Raw genomic sequence first — 19,674 nt, 5'->3', positions numbered from 1 at the left:
AAACTGTGCGCAGTACTCCAAGTGCAGCTTCACCTACGCAACCACAACATAATGTCTCAATTCCTTCTGGTGTCATGAAGTGATTGAGGTCTAAAAGAGTTGATGTACAAGTGCATCTCCCTTTCTTATTTCAGACTCTGATTCATTTATTTATCACATATATTGAAACATACAGCAAAATGTATCATTTGTGTTAACAACCAGCATATCCTCAGGATGTGCTGGGTGCAGCCTGCAGTGCTGCTAGACATTTTGCCAATATAGCATGCCCGGAATGTTCAACAGAACAACACAAGCAGCAGCAGCAACAACAATAAAAACACTCTCACATACACCTCCAAACCCAGGGCAGGCTGCCTCCGGGCCTCTGGTGGACTCGTGAATTCTCAGACATCCGGCCTCCAACTTACTCAGACCCAGGTCTTCGCTCTTCCAGTCTTCTGATCATCCTTTACGCTTAAACCTCATGTGTATCATTCCTAGGAGTTTTCAATGATGGAACTGTAATCTCCAGGCCTCAACCTCTGTACTCACCAACTCGCCTACTAGGGTCACTAGTCTTTGTGCGTCCTGCACACACCGACCTCTGATCCCAATATCCGTCTACATATGTCCTTTTGGAACACATCCATGCCACTGGCCTTCGAACTCTCCCTCATTCTTGACCCTAAACGTTGTCCTGGCCCCTAATTCCCATCTCTTGTTCTCAAAACAGACTGTCTGCACAGTCTGTGGAGTAGGATTTGAACCCACAATCCATTGATTCAGAAAGTACATGGACAGTCCCTCACTGGGCTCATTCACTTCCCCCAGGTCGTGAGATTACTAAACTCCCTGACACCACCCGAGTGTCAACAGGTTTGAAGTGCCAGTAGTGTTATACTCCTTATTTCTTAGCTTGTGTCCTAACGCACATTAATTTATTTGTGGCAATATTACTTTGTGAATTACAGCATAAATACTGTGTTGTGCACTTTAGTTCAGAGAAACATTGTTTCATTTGGCTGTATACACGTGTATGGTTGAATGATAATAAGCTTGAACTGTCTGGTATGGGTTGGGGGGCTACTGCACAGGACCAAAAGAAGCTACAGAAAGTTGTAAAATGAGTCAGCTCCATCATGGATACTAGCCTCTGTAGTATCCAAGACATCATAAAGGAGTGGTGCCTCAGAAAGGTGGCTCCATTATAAAGGACGTCACCCAGGACATGCCCTTTTCTCCTTGCTACTTTATGGACATATATTTTATTGTGTTTTTTATCATTATTATTGTGTTTTTTATCCTGTGCTTTTTTGTGCTGTATTTTTTGTAACAATTATTTTGTTCTCCTTTACACTTTAAAGTCGCCCCCCCCCCCCCCACCTTTTTGAGAATCGCAAGATCGCTATTATTTCGGGTCTGATACCCAGGAAATGAGAGAGATACACATCATGTCAGTGATGAGAGAGACAACGCAGAATACACAAGGTGGAATGTCTCCTATTTGACAAAGAGAGTGATTACTGCTATTGTCTCTTGAAGGAAGAATTGTGTATTGAGTACTGTACTATTCATTGAAACCCCTCGGGGCAGCCCGAGTGGTCTGGTTGAGGGATTGCATCATCCCAACCTGATTGACATCTGAGACCCCGTGAGTGAGGATAAAAGGAGGGTCTGGGGAACACCCCTCAGACGCACCAGGAGAAACGCTAGAAATCCAGTGACAGCGTTTTATAGCGAACACCGGTGAGAGCTCGTGTGCGTCCTCCCTTGCCTGGGTGGCGGGCTCATCACGGAAAAACGGTTTAGCTAAAGGAGAGGTCATACTTGAACGGCCACAACAACAAGACACCGACGGATGAAAATCATAAAGGAAGGTTGGCAAAAACAATAGCGGTAACTGTTCCCATTCTTCTATCTCTCTCTGTCTCCAACAATTGCAACACAGCGACAAACAAACACTGGAGCCTGTGTTAACTGAAACGAACTTTATATTTCCATCAGACAATTCATAATCCCCTAGACAACGATAGAGCTTATTTCTTATTGATGATTATTATACCCGCACTTTTAGGTTTAGTATTGATGACGTATATTATCTGTATATTTGCATTGATATTATTTTTGTGTATTTTTACTAATAAATACTGTTAAAAATAGTATCATCAGACTCCAACGGACGTCTCTATCTTTGCTGGTAAGACACCCAGTTACGGGGTTCGTAACACATGTATGGAGATGCCAATGCACAAGATCAGATAAAACTGCAGAGGATTTTAAACTCATCCAGCTCCATCATTGGAATCTAACCTCCCCACCGCCATGGACATCTTCAAAAGGCAATGCCTCAAGAAGGCGCATCCATCACTAAGGACCTCCACCATATAGGACGTGCCCCCTTCTCATTACTACCGTTAGGATGGAGGAACAGGAGCCGAAAGACCCCACACTCAAATGTTTTCGATGCAGCTTCTTCCCCTGCACCATCAGGTTTCTGAGCAGTTATGAGCCTGCGAACGCTATCTCACTATTTTGCTCTGATTTTGCACTCTTTATTTATCTTTGAATATTTCTTATTATAATTTGTAATTTTTTAATGTATTGCACTGTACTGCTGCCACAATAGAAATTTCATGACTTGTATCAGTGATAATAAACCTAATACTTGGAAGTAATTATGTGTTGTCATCTGAAAATATTTGACCTCTATCTATCTAATTGCTTTCCAGGTATCTCGACGCTGGCCTCCTCCCCTGATAAGGCCATAGATTATCTCCGTCCTCTCCTGCGATATGCAGCTGACTACATCCCTGTCGTGAAGCACAAAGAAACACAGTTGTACATCCTTTGCACAGCAGGCATGAGGCTCCTACCAGAAAGGTACAGGGATTGAATTTGGGAGGATTTCACTGCACTGCACGATGAGGTGGATGCCAGGAGATTTGGAGGGATGTAGCAAGATTGAGTGATTGGACGTGACAGATGGAATACTATCCACCTTGGAGTTTAAAACACATTAAAGAGGAGTGTTTTTTCATTGGTGAGTGAATGGATGGTTCTGGTGGTCAGAAGAATCTAGTTCTTGTACAAGGTTACAAAGTTAACATGTATCAGAAATCAGTTAGGAAGGAAAGCGATTCAATAGCCGCTTTTTCAACACAGTTTTAGTACTGGAGAGTCCTGCCTCACTTAGTGTTTGAGACTGCATCTGAAATAAATTGGCCCATTATTATCACAAACTAAAGTACAGTGAAAAACTTTGCATGTCACCCATACAGATCATGTAATCATATCAGTATTGAAGTAGTACAAGGGAAACGCAGTACAGGTTGAACACCCCTTATCCAAAATGCTTGGCACTGGAATTAGAAGATTTTTCAGATACAAAACTTTTGCAGGGCTTTATAAGGTAATACAGAGTTAATATTTATACTATCTTGTCAAAAACCATGTGTCACAGACTCAAAATAGAAGGTTAGCCACTCAGGACAGAGTTGAGATTAAATTCATCTACCCAGGAAACCACCCCTTCTATTCTCTCTCACCCTCATCACTTCCCTCTAGTCCCCTCCACTTCCCTTTCTTCCATGGTCCCGTGTTCCCTTCTATTAGATTCATTCATGGGAGCCCTCCTGCAGGATTCCCTGAAGGTTGATTTGCAAGTTGAGTTGGTGATGAGGAGGGCAAATGCAACACTGGCATTCATTTCGAGAGGACTGGAATATAAAACCAAAGATGTAATGTTGAGGCTTTATAAAGCACTGGTGAGGCCTCACTTGGAGTATTGTGTGCAGTTTGGGCCCCTATCTAAGCAATAATGAGAGAGTTGAAAGGAGGTTCACAAAAATGATTCAGGGAATGAAAGGTGTATTGAATGAGGAGCGTTTGATGACTCTGGGGCAGTACTCACTGGAGTTTAGAAGAATGAGAGGTGACCTCATTGAAACCTATCAAATTTGAATGGTCTGAAAGTGTAGTGGGACAGATTTCATGCACATGTTAAGCTGTGATCACAGATACCCTCCCCAGGACATACTACACTCAAGGCAAAGATGCACTTTGCTCTACCAGGGAGTTCCAAGTGCAGTCATACCCAACTGTGCGTGGGTGTACACACCAGCAGGGAATTCAAAGTGCAATGATACTGAGAAAATAGCAAAGTCCAGAGTACAAAATTTACCTGTAAAATCTCTTTGGGAGTGTAAAATCCCAGACTTATCCTAGTGTAGGCTGCAAGAGATTTGGTCCTAAGTTATAAAGGGAGAATTTGCCAAGAGGGCTCTTTGGTTTCCATGGTTGCTGTTGAAGGGAAATCACATTGGAATTCAAATGTCTTGCATCTCTTTAGCCAACAGAACGCCATTCTCCAGAACCTTTATGTTAATGTGCCAGTGGAATTTGACTTCCTGTTTTCGGAGTCGCATGCAGAAGTGATATCTGGTAAACAAGAAGGTGTGTATCAAACATTCATATCTATAGAGCACAGAAACAGTTCTTTTGCCCCAACTCATCCATACCTACCAAGGTGTCTTACTTGAGTTAATCCCGTTTGCCTGCATTTGGCCTATATGCCTCAAAACTTTGCCAGCCATTAACCATAAACACTGTGCTACCCAGTGCCACCAGTTCCTTTTTGTCCCCCACCCTCTGTGTGGGAAGGTTTGCCTCTCATGTCTCCTTTAAATCTTTCCCCTCTCCTCTTAGATCCATGCCCTGTAGTTTTATGCTCCTCGACCCTGCAACCATCCACCTTACCTGCACCCATTCGTGCAAAACAGAGGAGTGCAGATGTTAGAAATCTGAAATAAAAAAGATCCATGCCTTCAGTAGATTGAGCATATCTCTAGAAGGGAAAATAATTGACATTTCTGGTCGAAGACCCTTCAGAACAGGTGTGTGTAATGGAGCACCAACAACACAGTATCTGTCTGTCAGCAGTATTGTGCATTCTATATCCAAGTTTCTCATCAGAATAACCCAAAAGAGCAATTGACAACTTCAGAATTAGAATCAGAATCAGTTTACTGTCACTGACACGTCATGAAATTTGTTGTTTTGTGGCAGTGCTACAGTGCAATATGTGAAATATAAATTACAATAAGAAATATGAAATGTGTGTGTGTACATATATATGAACTTGTAAATCTGGCAAATCATTGACTTACAAATCTTGTACATCTTATTTTTAAGGTAACTTTTTATATTCTCTTTTAATATCTGTGTATCTGTGCACTTGTAATGCTACTGTGACGCTGTAATTTCCTTTGGGATCAATAAAGTATGTATGTATCTATCTAAATACAAGGAGAGGTCAGTCATAGGGGAAAGAGCAGAATCGATTGAAACAAACCAGCTGAACAGCAATAATAAAGGCTGGTGAATAGCAAAAGATGTGTGTGAGGGAGTTGTGCGCTGGGGCAGCTATGTGAGGAGAGAGGGAAATACTGGAAATGGAGGCTGGAGGCCCAGAAGTGGCCTGTCCTGGATTGAGGGAACTGTCTGTAGGTGTGAATGGATGGGTGAGTACTTGGGAGGGAGTAAAGGGACTTGTTTTCCTGTTGTTGTTTTGTTGCTGTTCTGCTGAACATTGTGGGCATGTGTTGGCGCCAGAATGTGTGGCAACGCTTGCGGACTGCCCCCAGCACATCCTCAGGTTATTTTAGTTCACTGTCTGTTTTGATGTGCGTGTGATTAAATTAAATCTGAATCTGAGTTACAAGGCCAGAGTAGCTCATTTATCAGAAAGTCCAGTGTCAAGACCGGAAGGGTGCAATGTTTCAAGATGGATGGCGTGGAGCTCTTTCTCAAGCTTATGTTGAGCTTTTTTGGACTAGTTCATGCAGAAAGGAGAAATAAAGTGACGTTCTGGGGTCACCGATACCAGTTGAACAGAGGTGTTACACAAAATGGTTGCCAATGTAACCATCACTGTAAATGACACGTACGCCTGTTACAGAGTCAGGCTTTTCCCAAGTTCTTCCAAACTGAACTGTAGATGTGTCCTGTGTCTATTTCATTGGCCAGTGATGAAGTCACAGTATTTTATCGCTGTTGGCTTGGTCAATTGCATCCGTCACAAGCAAATTGTGGAGGATGAAATCAGGTTGGTTTATCTCCCATGTTGCCTCCTCCCCTACCTACTGGAGACCCAGTTTTATTCTTCATTGCTTAGACAGCACCATCAGATTGATGGTGCCCCGAAGTTAGTGCAGGTACGGGCTGACAGTACTGCATCCACTTGTTATTCAGCATTGATCAGCTGAGGTGGTAATGTGGAGGATAACTCCGTGCCCATGAGAGTTCATGGGATGTAGACTCAATGCGGAGGATGCACAGAACTACTCCAGTCCACTAGTGTTTCACTCTGGTGATCACACTAATGGGGCAGGATGTTCTCAGGGATTACGATGCAGGAATCTGGCATGGCATCTGCCTGTGAGTTATGCTTCCACAGTGTGGGACACTAGTCCCCAGATATTTGTAACTATAAGGTCGGCCAGACATAGAAATTTCATCTCATCCAGTGTTATTCCTGTGAAGTCCACTCTGCTCTCCTATCAAATTCCTCCAGCTTCAGGCTGTCACCTCCCAGCTTCTCACTTCATCCCTCCTCCTCCACCCACCTACCTTTCCCCTCACCTGGCTTTATCTATCACCTTCTAGTTTGTATTGCTTCCTCTTTCTCCTCCCCACCCCCCCACCCACTTTCCAGTCCTGAAAAAGTAGCTTGGCCCAAAATGTCACCTATTTATTCATTTCCATAGATGTTGCCTGACAAGCTGAGTTCCTCAAGCAGATTGTACGTTGCTGTCGAGTTGTCCACTGTTTTATCCCTTTTCTGCCTCGGGTGAATAATTTGCCAAACTATAACTAATGGCTTTCTTGGCCAATTCAGAGGGTAGCCAAATATCATCTCTCTTCCAATAGATCGGGACTGTCATGCTAGGCAGACCATATTAAGAAACTTAATTAAATATATTCAGATTAATAAATTAGATATCGATGACCTACTCCTTAGTCTGCTCTTGCCCTCTTGTGAAGCATTCCCACCATTGGGACATCCCATGCACCACTCATCTTCAGACCATGCCACTCAGGGACTTGTACTAATACTTTTGTAACTGTACGTGCCATTGTTACTGTGCGTGCTGTGTGCAACAGTATGTACTGTGTTATGCACTTTGGCTCCAGAGGAACATTGTTTCATTTACTGTATGTATGCGTATGGTTGAATGACAATTAAACTTGAAGATGACTAATTTCTGCATTGCCCCAAGAGAGCTGTTGGTGTATCTCCATTAACAGGGTGAGGTGTGGTTTGGAGGGGAGCAACGCAAGATGTGGCTCTATCGGAGTGTTTCCCCTTCATACCTGTTAGCTTGAGTTGTACTCGTGTTTCTTGATGTTGCACTCCATCACATGTTGCCTTGATGTAAGGGGCAGTCAATGTTCACCTCGCCTCTAGAGTTCAGCTTCTGTGACAACCTGGTAGTTTATGGTCACTTTTGCTGGAGTTTCATCTCAAGTTCTGTTTTACTTAATTCACTGCATGATAAGAACAGGAAGGCAGATTACTATCTGAATGGTGTCAAGTTAGGAAAAGGGGAAGTACAACGAGATCTAGGTGTCCTTGTTCATCAGTCACTGAAAGTAAGCATGCAGGTACAGCAGGCAGTGAAGAAAGCTAATGGCATGTTGGCCTTCATAACAAGGGGAGTTGAGTATAGGAGCAAAGAGGTCCTCCTGCAGTTGTACAGGGCCCTGGTGAGACCACACCTGGAGTATTGTGTGCAGTTTTGGTCTCCAAATTTGAGGAAGGACATTCTTGCTATTGAGGGAGTGCAGTGTAGGTTCACGAGGTTAATTCCCGGGATGGCGGGACTGTCATATGTTGAAAGATTGGAGCGAACTGGGCTTGTATACACTGGAATTTAGAAGGATGAGAGGGGATCTGATTGAAACGATTAAGATTATTAAGGGATTGGACACACTAGAGGCAGGAAACATGTCCCCGATGTTGGGGGAGTCCAGAACCAGAGGCCACAGTTTAAGAATAAGGGGTAGGCCATTTAGAATAGAGTTGAGGAAAAACTTTTTCACCCAGAGAGTTGTGGATCTATGGAATGCTCTGCCTCAGAAGGCAGTGGAGGCCAATTCTCTGGATGCTTTCAAGAAAGAGTTAGATAGAGCTCTTAAAGATAGCGGAGTCAAGGGATATGGGGAGAGGGCAGGAACGGGGTACTGATTGTGGATGATCAGCCATGATCACAGTGTGAATGGTGGTGCTGGCTCAAAGGGCCAAATGGCCTACTCCTGCACCTATTGTCTATTGTCTATAATAATAAACCAGTTCCAATTCGTCTACTGATCTAGTTTCCGCTGTTTCCTTTACCGGTTCTCTCTGGTTGGTTTCAGGTGATGATGCATTGGTTGCTGTGACCGTGTCCAGCAATCAAGGTTCTGTGATTCGCAAACGGACTGTCAGCATATTGGACATGGGTGGTGCTTCACTTCAAATTGCTTACGAGGTGACGAATCCTGTAGTCTTTGACTCACTGAAGCAGGTCAGCATAAAAATTTAATTGCTTTTAACATTATTTATTAAGGGTAAATCTACACTACAAGCAACCCCTGTGTTACCTCTGGTCAGTTTATGAAAATTTGTCCTTAAAGTAATCACAAATTCATAAAACTTGTCCTTGTAGAATAACCCAAAAACTTAAGATGTAGAATAAAATTTCCTCTCATAGAATTTGTGTGTGGGAAAATAAGTAAATAAACCACATTTTTTTACAGTTTAGATTTTGTTTCATCTTCATGTACTGAAATTATAACTCAGCCCATTTCCCAGGAAAAGAGCGCCCACATAACATGAAGCTCACCTGTAATTAGGAACTGAGCATCCAAGCCAGGAGGATTTTATGAAACAATTTTCTCCAGACAATTTCAGCATAAATGTAAACTCAGAAACTTACAATAGAAAACTGGTAATTACTGTGACCATAACTGTTCATTTCCTGCCACTGTCTATAAGGACGTTCTCTGCATGACTGCATGGGTTTCCTGCCTGTAAGGAGTTTGTACGTTCTCACTGTGACCGCATGTGTTTCCTGTCTATGAGGAGTTTGTACGTTCTCACTGTGACCGCATGGGTTTCCTGTCTATGAGGAATTTGTACGTTCTCACTGTGACTGTTTCAAAGCTTGCAGAGAAATTTAGGCCAGTTAGAAGAGTGGGCTGAACGATGGCAGATGGAGTTTAATGCTGAAAAGTGTGAGGTGATACATTTTGGTAGGAATAATCCATATAGGACATATATGGTAAATGGTAGGGCATTGAAGAATACAGTAGAACAGGGTGATCTAGGAATAATGGTGCATAGTTCCCTGAAGGTGGAACCTCATGTTGATAGGGTGGTGAAGAAAGCTTTTGGTATGCTGGCCTTTATAAATCAGAGCATTGAGTATAGGAGTTGGGATGTAATGTTAAAATTGTACAAGGCATTGGTAAGGCCGAATTTGGAGTATTGTGTACAGTTCTGGTTACCGAATTATAGGAAAGATGTCAACAAAATAGAGAGAGTACAGAGGAGATTTACTAGAATGTTACCTGGGTTTCAGCACCTAAGTTACAGAGAAAGGTTGAACAAGTTAGGTCTTTATTCTTTGGAGTGTAGAAGGTTGAGGGGGGAATTGATAGAGGTATTTAAAATTATGAGGGGGATAGATAGAGTTGACGTGGATAGGCTTTTTCCATTGAAGAGTAGGGGAGATTCAAACAAGAGGACATGAGTTGAGACTTTGGGGGCAAAAGTTTAAGGGTAACATGAGGGGGAATTTCTTTACTTAGAGAGTGGTAGCTGTGTGGAATGAGCTTCCAGTAGAAGTGGTGGAGGCAGGTTCGGTGTTGTCATTTAAAGCAAAATTGGATAGGCATATGGACAGGAAAGGAATGGAGGGTCATGGGCTGAGTGCAGGTCAGTGGAACTAGGTGAGAGTTAGCGTTCGGCACGGACTAGAAGGGCCTAGATGGCCTGTTTCCGTGCTGTAATTGTCATGTGGTTATATGGTTATTTAAATAGCACATTTAAAAACAACCGACATTGACCGAAGTGCTGTACAGATCAGAGCAGATTGCTAAAATCACAAATACAAGAAACACAGACATAACCAACAAGGCAAACAGCTTATAGGCACAAAAGGAACAACACAAGGGCCTAGGCACAAGCCAAAAATCAGCCACATCAGGAGGATTCAAACTCTAGTGAAAAAAGTAAGTTTTGAGCCTGGATTTAAAAGAGCTGATGGAGGGGAATGTTGTTCCACAGTCTAGGGGCTACAATAGCAAAGGTACGGTCACCCCTGAGCTTAAGATTAGATCGCGGGACAGCCAGGAGCCCAAAGTCAGCTGACTTGAGGGACCTGGTGGTAGAATAAGGGGTTAGAAGGTCTGTGATGTAAGGGGGGGCAGCCCACTTAGGGCTTTATAAACAAACAGGAGAATCTTAAAATCAATTCTGAACTACACTGGCAGCCAGTGGAGGGAGGCCAGGATAGGAGTAATATTGTCCCTCTTCCAGGAGCCTGGCTGCGGCATTCTGGACCAGTTGCAGTTAGGACAGGGACGACTGACTAATCCCAGTATACAGGAAGTTGGAATAGTCCAACAAGGCATTCAGCCCACAATGTCATACTGTACTGATATTGATGCCAATTTATACAAAATGTTCTCCTGCATATCATCCATAACCCTCCAACCCCTTCATGTTCATGTCTCTACCTAAAAGCCTCATAAGTTCCACCAAACTTTCTTTGGAACTAATTAATATCACTGCTGAGTGTCTGATTTTGTTTCAGATCTCCAGCATCTGGAAGTTCTTTTTCAAAACAAAAATCACTAAGTTGCTAGAAATTTGGGGGGAAATGATCAGAAAATACTGAAAGCACTCAGCAGGTTAGGCTTTATCTGTGAAGAGGGAGGCAGACTTGATGTCTGAGGCCCTGTTGAAAGTGAGCTCTGATTCTCCTTGCTACATCCTGCATGACTGGCTGAATGCTCCCAGCAAATTTCATTTTAATCATAAGACTTCCAAGCTATTTGTGAAATCCTCTCTGTGAATTGTTGCTTGTTTATTATATCTTTATTTTATCCTTAAAATCTGCCTCTTATTAAAAATTATCCCAGTACCTGCAGTTGTACAGGGCCCTGGTGAGACCACACCTGGAGTATTGCGTTCAGTTTTGGTCTCCAAATTTAAGGAAGGACATTCTTGCTATTGAGGGAGTACAGCGTAGGTTCACGAGGTTGATTCTCGGGATGGCGGGACTGTCATATGTTGAAAGGTTGGAGCCACTGGGCTTGTATACACTGGAATTTAGAAGGATGAGAGGGGATCTGATTGACTTTTTTCCATGGCCAACCCGAGTGCCCTAATTGGGTGGCAATGGAGTTGAGCTCCACTAAAGAATTATCTATCTCTGCACTTCTCGGCTCTGTACTCCCTAGTAGTTTGTCCAGATTAATAGTTACGGTAATCCTCTTGTCAGACACACTTTGCGTATATGGGCTCAGTTTAGGAAATTTTATGGTTTCCATGGTTTTTCCTTTTCTAGCCCTATCTTACATAATCACCTTTTTTTACCTATTACGTATGACTCAGCCTTCCATGATTGGTATAGGAAGGGCATTAGACATTTTGAAGATCTTTTTATTGATAATCGCTTCGCTTCTTTTCAACAGCTCGCTGCTAAGTTCAATCTGCCTAATGCTCATTTTTTTAGATATCTCCAAATTAGACAATTTATTACTCCTTTAATCCCTAACTTCCCTGAAATGCCTGAGAAAAATGTTATGGACTTATTTCTTTCTATTAATCCACTAGGTAAAGGTTTAATATCATTTATTCATGATAAATTTGCAGCCCTACGACGTGCCCCTGTGGATAAAATTAAAATGGCATGGGAGCATGATTTAAATACCTCTTTATCCGATGAGACTTGGGACTCGATTCTCAAATCGGTTAATTCAACCTCTCTTTGTGCTCGCCATTGCCTTTTACAGTTTAAGATTGTTCATAGAGCCCATATGCCTAAATCTAAATTATCTCGATTTTACCCTAACATCAGTCCGCTTTGTGATAAATGCAAAAGGGGCGAGGCCTCTCTCATTCATATGTACTGGTTTTGTCCTAGCTTGGAGAAATTTTGGAAAGATGTCTTCATAACGTTATCGTATATTCTGAATCACCACCTAGAACCTAACCCTTTAATTGCTTTGTTCGGTTTCTGGGGCGAGACAGATTTACGTCTGAGTTCGACTAAGTGTCGAATATTATCTTTTGCCTCTCTCCTGGCTAGACGTTTAATCCTCCTTAGATGGAGAGATGTTGCCCCACCCACGCATGCTCAATGGCTTAACGATATTATGGCCTGCTTAGACCTTGAAAAAATTCATTATTCAGTCCTTAATTTGGATTTAAAGTTCTATAAGGTCTGGGGACCTTTTATTGAGTACTTTCATAACCTTCCTCTTAACTAAGGTTTTTTTTCGGTCCTTTGCTTTCAGCTTTTTTTTTGTAGTAGGCATTAATATCTTCTGTTGCTAAGTGTATTTACAGTTTTGGGGGTTTGATTGTCCTGATTTATATTCTCTATATTGTGTTGTGGTTGGTCTGGAGTTTTTTGTTGTTGTGGGGCTTGGGGAGGATACTAATTTTACATGTCTTCAATTTGGGTGCTTTCTCAATTATCTTTCTTTGTATCATATTATTATTGTATGTTTATTTTTGCACTGTATCAATGTTCTTCATTTTGATCCGGGGTTTTTTTTTTATCTGTAGCTATGTAGAAAATGTATTAAAAAACTAATTAAAAAAGTTTCACAAGTGTATCTCTTAACTCAACCAACAGTGAGCTAATGTTGAAAATATTTACAGATTCATTCATTTTCCTCAATCTGCTACCAGCCCATAAACTTTCAAATAAATGTCTACAGGGATAAATACGTCTCTCCTGGCAGCATTTTACCACATGACAGGTGGCCAATCTGGGACCATGTTGAACCATGCTGAATGACATCTGATGGGAGCAGGGAAGGTTGGAGAAAATGAGGAGCATGTTCCTCTTGGTGGAGTTTCAAAATTGACCAGGATGAGGTAAAGAGATAGAGATACAATGCCTGAGAGATAATGAGTTAGAAAGCTCAATGTCTGCCCCTTGAATTTATGTACCTGTGGAAATATCAGAATCAGGTTTATTATCACTGGCGTATGTTGTGAAATTTGTTAACTGAGCAGCAACAGTACGATGTAATATATGATAAAGTAGAAAGAAAAAATAAACAGGTAAACCAATCACAGTAAATACACTATATACATATATGTATATGTATATGAATAGATTAAATATACTGCAAAAACAGAAATAATATGTTAAAAAAATTTAAAAGTGAGGTAGTGTTCATGATTCAATGTCCATTTTGGAATTGAATGGCAGAAGGGAGGAAGCTGTTCCTGAATTGCTGAGTGTGTGTCTTCAGTACCTCCTTCCTGATGGTAACGATGATAAGAAGGCATGCCCCAGGTGATGTGGGTCCATTTATTTCTGCACACCAGACCCAAACATTTCCCCTCCACCACCACTCTCCTCTGTCTAGTGGAACTTGACCTCACTCTTCATAATTTCTCCTTTGGCTCCTCCCTTTTGCTTCAAACAAAAGGTGTAGCTATGGGTACACACGTGGTCCCAGCTATGCCTGCCTGTCCATTGGCAACATTGAACAGTCTATGTTCCAAACCTACACTGGTATCACTCCCCAGCTTTTCCTACACCACATCCACGACTGCATTGGTGCAGTCCAACACCCATTTGGAGCTCGTCAACTTCATCAACTTTGTCTCCAACTTCCAACCTGCCCTAAAATTTGCCTGGTCCATTACCGACACCTCCCTCCCCTTTCTTGATCTCTGTGTCTCTAGGAAACAGCTTACCTACTGATGTCTATTATAAACCCACTGACTCTCACAGCTACCTGGACTATACCTCTTCCAACCCTGATACTTGTAAAACGCTATCTCCTTTTCTCAATTCCTCTGTCTCCACCACATCTGCTCTCAGGGTGTGAATTTTCATTCCAGAACTAAATAGATGTCCTCCCTGTTAAAAGAAAGGGGCTTCCTTCTTCTACCATCAACACTGCTCTCAACCTTATGTCTTCCATTTCACACACGTCTGCCCTCATCCCATCCTTCCGCCACCACACCAGGGATAGGGTTCCTCTTGTCCTCAACTACCACCCACCAGGCTCCGCATCCAGTGTATAATTCTCTGCAACTTCCACCAACTCCAATGGGATCCCCACTACCAAGCATATTTTTCCCTCCCACCACTCCCCACCTTTCTGCTTTCCACAGGGATCACTCCCTACATGACTTCCTTGTCTACTTGCCCTTCCCCACTTATCACCCCCCAGCACTTACCCCTGCAAGCGGAACAAGTGCTACATCTGCCCCTATAACTCCTCCCTCGCTACCATTCAGGGCCCCACACTGTCCCTCCCGGTGAGGTGGCAGTTCAACTGTGAGTTTGTTGGGGTCACTTTCTGTGTTTGTTGCTCCTGGTGTGGCCTCCTGTATATCGGGGAGACCAGATGCAGTTTGGGGGACCGCTTTCCCAAGCATCTACACTCCATCTGTCAGAAAAAGCCAGATCTCCCAGTGGTCGCCCATTTTAATTCCCCCTCCCATTCCCATTCCGACACGTCAGTCCATGGCCTCCTCTGCTGTTGTGATGAAGCCACACTCAGGTTGGAGGAGCAAAACCTTATACTCTATCTGGGTAGCCTCCAACCTGACGGCATGAACATCGATTTTTCAAACTGCTGGTAAAACCTCCTCCTCCCCACCTTCACCATTCCCCGTTCCCATTTCCCTCTCTCACTTTATCTCCTTATCTGCCTACCACCTCCCTCTGATGCTCCTCCCTCTTTTCTTTCTTCCCTGCCCTTCCGTCCTCTCCTGTCAGATTCCCCCTTCTCCAGCCCCGTAACTTTTTCAATAATTAACTTCCAAGCTCTTTACCTCACCCCTCCCCCTCCATGGTTCACCTCTCACCTTGTGGTTTTTGCTCCCTTCCCCCCACTTTCTTCCTCTGACTCCTTACTTCTTTTTCCAGTCCTGACAAAGGGTCTCAGCCTGAAATGTCAACTGTACTCTTTTCCACAGATGCTGCCTGGCCTACTGAGTTTGTGTGTGTGTGTGTTTTGCTTGGATTTCCAGCATCTGCAGATTTCCTCTTCTTTGTAGCTGCTGTCTTGCCTAATTTGTAACCACATCAATATGTTCTGACCAGGTTAGATCCTCAGAGATCTTAACACCCAGGAGCTTGAAGTTGCTCACTCTCTCCACTTCTGATCCCCCTCTAAGGATTGGTTCATGTTCCCTTGCTTTACCCTCTCTGCACTCCACAATCATCTCTTTGGTCTTACTGACACTGAGTGCACGGTAGTTGTTGCAACACCACTCAGCTGACTGGTCTGACTCACTCCTGCACGCCCTGAATATCTGACTGGCTGCTCTGAAACCACAACTGCAGATGCTGGAAGTCTGACAACAATAGAAATATGCTGGATATTCCCAGCAGGTCAGGAACAACTGTCGGAAGAGAATCAGTTATCATGCCAGGTCCATAACGCTAGGTCAGAACTGAATCCTAAGTTTTTCCAGTATTTCACCCTGACCCTGACAAACCCCCTGAGGGTTCTGTACATTTCAGTGAAGTCACTCACCATCTTCTCAGTTCCAAACAAACCTCTCTACACTTGCAATGGCTGAACGTGCAGACCATATGATTTTGGGGTGATTGTTTGAATGTCATCTGCGTTCAGTGGAAGGAAGCAGGGAATCACATATTCCTCTTGATCGCCATCCCAAAATCTCTGGCATGAGCTGCCTTTTGCAACCAATCGATCAGTGTCTCCACAGTGTCCACTGTTTGGTGGACAGGCAGGAGGAATGTGAGCAACATGCAAGATGATGAGAGATGTAGATCAAGAGGACAGCCTGAGACTTATTCCCAGGGCAGAAACAGCTCATATGAGTGGGTGTAATTTTAAGGTGATTGGCGGAAGTGTAGATGAGATACAGAGGCAAGATTTTTACAGAGTGGTGGGTGCGTGGAATGTGTTATCAGGGGTAGTGACAGAGGCAGATACATTAAGAACATTTAAGAAACTGAGTTAGCCACATGGATGATAGATAAATCTGGAGGTCTTTGTAGGTAGGAAGGGTTATTTCTGAGTTATAATCTGCTGCACCTCAGGAGCCTCTTCCATTCACAGGCAAGGTGATACACTCTTCCAAGTTCAGAGTAAGTTTATTATCAAAGTGCATATATGCCATCATATACAACCCTGAGATTTGTTTTCTTGTGGGCATACTCAATAAATCTATAATAGAACAATAACCAAAAGAGAATCAATGAAAGACCACACCAATCTGGGTGTTCAACCATTTAAGACAAATTGTTGTTGTTTGTTGCAAAAGACAACAAACTGCAAAGACAAAAAGAAAGAAATAATAATAAATAAATAAATAAATAAATAAATAAGCAAATAGAATTAGACCATAAGCAGGAGTAGGCCATTTGGCCCATCAAGTGAGCTCCACCATTCAGTCATGGGCTGATCCAATTCTTCCAGTCATCCCCACTCCCCTGCTTTCACCCCATACCCTTTGATGCCCTGGCTAATCAAGAACCTATCTATCTCAGCCTTAAATACACCCAATGACTTGGCCTCCACAGCCACTCATGGCAACAAATTCCAGAGATCTACCACCCTCTGACTTAAGTAATTTCCTCCACATCTCAGTTCTAAAAGGATGTCCTTCAATCCTGAAGTTGTGCCCTCTTGTCCTAGAATCCCCTAGCATGGGAAAGAACTTTGCTATATCTAATCTGTTCAGGCCTTTTGACATTCAGAATGTTTCTATGAGATTCCCCCTCATTCTCCTGAACTCCAGGGAATGAAAGGAGTATGAAAAACAGCAATGGCAAATTCCAGAGCTTACTGAAGCTGGGAAACAGAAAGATTCCAGATGGAAGTCTTTGGAAAAGAAATTAACTTCGACGACTCATACATTGGAGCCGTGTAAAGTCAAGACTTTTGATTTGGAGAGTCGTAGTTGCAGACAGAATTTGCGAATAATAGGTCTCAGTTATGCAATAGGTCTCATTGAGAACGGGGATCTTACTAAATTTTTTTCTCAATTCTTAATGGAGGTCTTTGGCTCGGAGGTTTTCTCTTATCTCCCGGTTCTTGACCACATGCATCGGGTATTAAGAACAAAACCACCAAAAGAGTTAAAACCACACCCTGTCATTCTTCAATTTCACTATATGAGTACTAAGGAGCACTTAATTCGAATTGTTCATCGGAAAGGAATTACTGAACATCAAAATCTTAAGTTTCATTTGGTTGAAGATTATTGTCCTGAGGTAATGCAAGTGTCACATGAGGACACGAGGCTGGGCCCAAGTGCAGGATGCAGGCACTGAAGTACTAGGGGCAGGACAGGAATAACTAAAGGATAGAACCAGATGGGGAGACCAGGGCGTGCTAGGTAATCCTGGGGTTCACAGAGAGTCTGCGGCTAGGCAGGGTCTTGCAGTTCGCGGCTAGGCAGGAGAGCCCCCTGGGCAGCCGCATAACTCCTGGGCAGGGCCATCTCCTAGGCAGGAACACGTAGGCCTGGGCAGGACACGGAACACCTGGGCAGGTGCAGGCACAACCCATAGGGAGCAAGGGGTAGGAAGGGGCAAAGACCTCAGCACAGGCCACATACTCCTGGGCAGGGCCACCTCCCAGGGAGGAACACAGAGGCCCAAGCAAGACACAGGACACCTGGGCAGGTAGCAGGCCCAACCCATCAGAGGTGATTGGTAGGAAGGGGACAGAGTCCCTCTACCGGGCAACAGCAGTCTGGCCTGCTACCCGACAGAGGCAAGGGATCAAAAGGGAACTTGGTCCAGGGTGACTCCAAGGCTGACTCACAGAACTTGGGGATGAAGCCATGGGCCCTCCAAGCCAGGACGACCAGAACAAACAGAGTAAATCAGACAAAACCCCTCAGAACATGGCAAGCAGAGTAACCCCCAACTAGGCTTGATCCCAGAGTCCCTTATATCCACCTGCCAGTTGATAGGCAACAGGTGCACCTTCTTAAGCCAAGATGATCCTATTTGGCTTAAGGGTGACAGGAGGGATGGCTGCAAGACCCGGAGTCCGGAAACCACGGACCAGATCAAGACCCGGAATGCGGGCTCCAGACCGGACCATAACAGCAAGAGAGATTGTGTTTTAAATTGGTGATGTCAGAATTATATCAAAGGAATTTCCCACCGACTCTTCTATACCCTGCTCGCTTAAGGGTTGTTTTGCCCGATAAATCATTTAAATCCGTGGATAACACACAACAATATCTCGGAGCATTGTTTGAGCTCGGATGTTTAATAAATTTACAATTCCTTTATGTTTATATACTTCTGGTTTATTAGTTGATAACCAGTGTATAGATTCAGACATTTTAAGTTCGTAGAACTATGCCCTTGGGCTGATTCTTCCAATACTTTGTTTTGGCGTATGGATGTTTATTATGTTTCTATGTTAAAGTTCCTTTCTTTTTCCTTTATTATTTTACTTTTTTATTTTTAATTGTTCGCTTTCGAAAATTATTAAGACTTTGACTTGGTGATTATTTGTTTTTCCTTGAAATATTATTAAGATTGTATTCTGTTTCTTTTTTTAAGACCTTGTCTTTTAATATGTCAAAAAATAATGTTTTTTTTCTTAATACGTGTTTGGCATTCCTTTCACAATATTTTGACAATGGGTGTTTTTTTAAATTTTTTTAAATTTGGAGACGACGTCAAGAGAGATGGGGGTAGGGAGGTTCGTGGATAGTTCTCTGGCTGTCTATTGGCCAAGTTTTCTGGTCTTTGTGGGAGGGGAGGGCTATTTTTAGCTTAGTATTTTTCATTTGGGCTGACTTGAAACTGCAAAAATGGCTGTATTGTCGTAACTTCGGGTTCCTCTTTAAACTTTTTTCCCTCTTCCTGACGCATGAGTTTCCTATGCAATATGGTTAACCCTTTACATCCTATATGGTTTATTTAAGAACAATGAATAATATTATTAACTTTGTTTCATGGAACACGAACGGTTTGAATCATCCAATTAAACGGAAGAAGATTTTTAAGGTTTTTCATAGATTGAATGCTCAGATTATTTTTGTGCAGGAGACTCATGTGAGGAAGGAGGATTTTTTAAGGTTTTTTTTAGGTTTTTTAAGGTTTTTTTTAGGTTTTTTAAGGTCAACAGTTTCATTCTAACTCATCGACCAAAGTGAAAGTCGTTTCCAATTTTATAGACTCCTCGATCTCATTTGTTCATTATGATATAATCTCAGATCCATATGGTAGATTTCTATTAATTACTGGTTTACTTTATAACCAAAAAGTAGTTTTGGTTAATATTTATGCACCAAATACTGACTATCCTGAATTCTTTAAGCATTTAGTTGTATCTCTTCTCAATTTTAAAGAATATATGTTAAGAATGTGCAGAGAATTTAATTGTTGTTTGAATCCTATGATGGATAGGTCTGCGCCCAATCAGGCACTTCCCAACAAATTGCTA

At 42.7% G+C, this 19,674-nt stretch overlaps 1 protein-coding gene across 1 annotated transcript in view; it reads left to right on the top strand.

Annotated features, from left to right (window-relative positions):
• The first annotated feature begins 3,623 nt into the window (after positions 1 to 3,623).
• LOC140715315 (nucleoside-triphosphatase ntp-1-like) overlaps positions 3,624 to 19,674 on the top strand; it is a 312,264-nt gene continuing 296,213 nt past the window's right edge. The window contains exon 1 of the mRNA XM_073027352.1: positions 3,624 to 4,434. Coding sequence (XP_072883453.1) covers positions 4,275 to 4,434 — 160 coding nt within the window. The 5' untranslated portion in view covers positions 3,624 to 4,274. The remainder of the gene's footprint in view (positions 4,435 to 19,674) is intronic.

Source organism: Hemitrygon akajei, chromosome 23 (genome assembly GCF_048418815.1).
Source record: "Hemitrygon akajei chromosome 23, sHemAka1.3, whole genome shotgun sequence".
Taxonomy (NCBI): Eukaryota; Metazoa; Chordata; class Chondrichthyes; order Myliobatiformes; family Dasyatidae; genus Hemitrygon; species Hemitrygon akajei.
The sequence above is the reverse complement of the archived record's forward strand: the minus strand, read 5'-3'. Positions and strand labels throughout refer to the sequence as shown.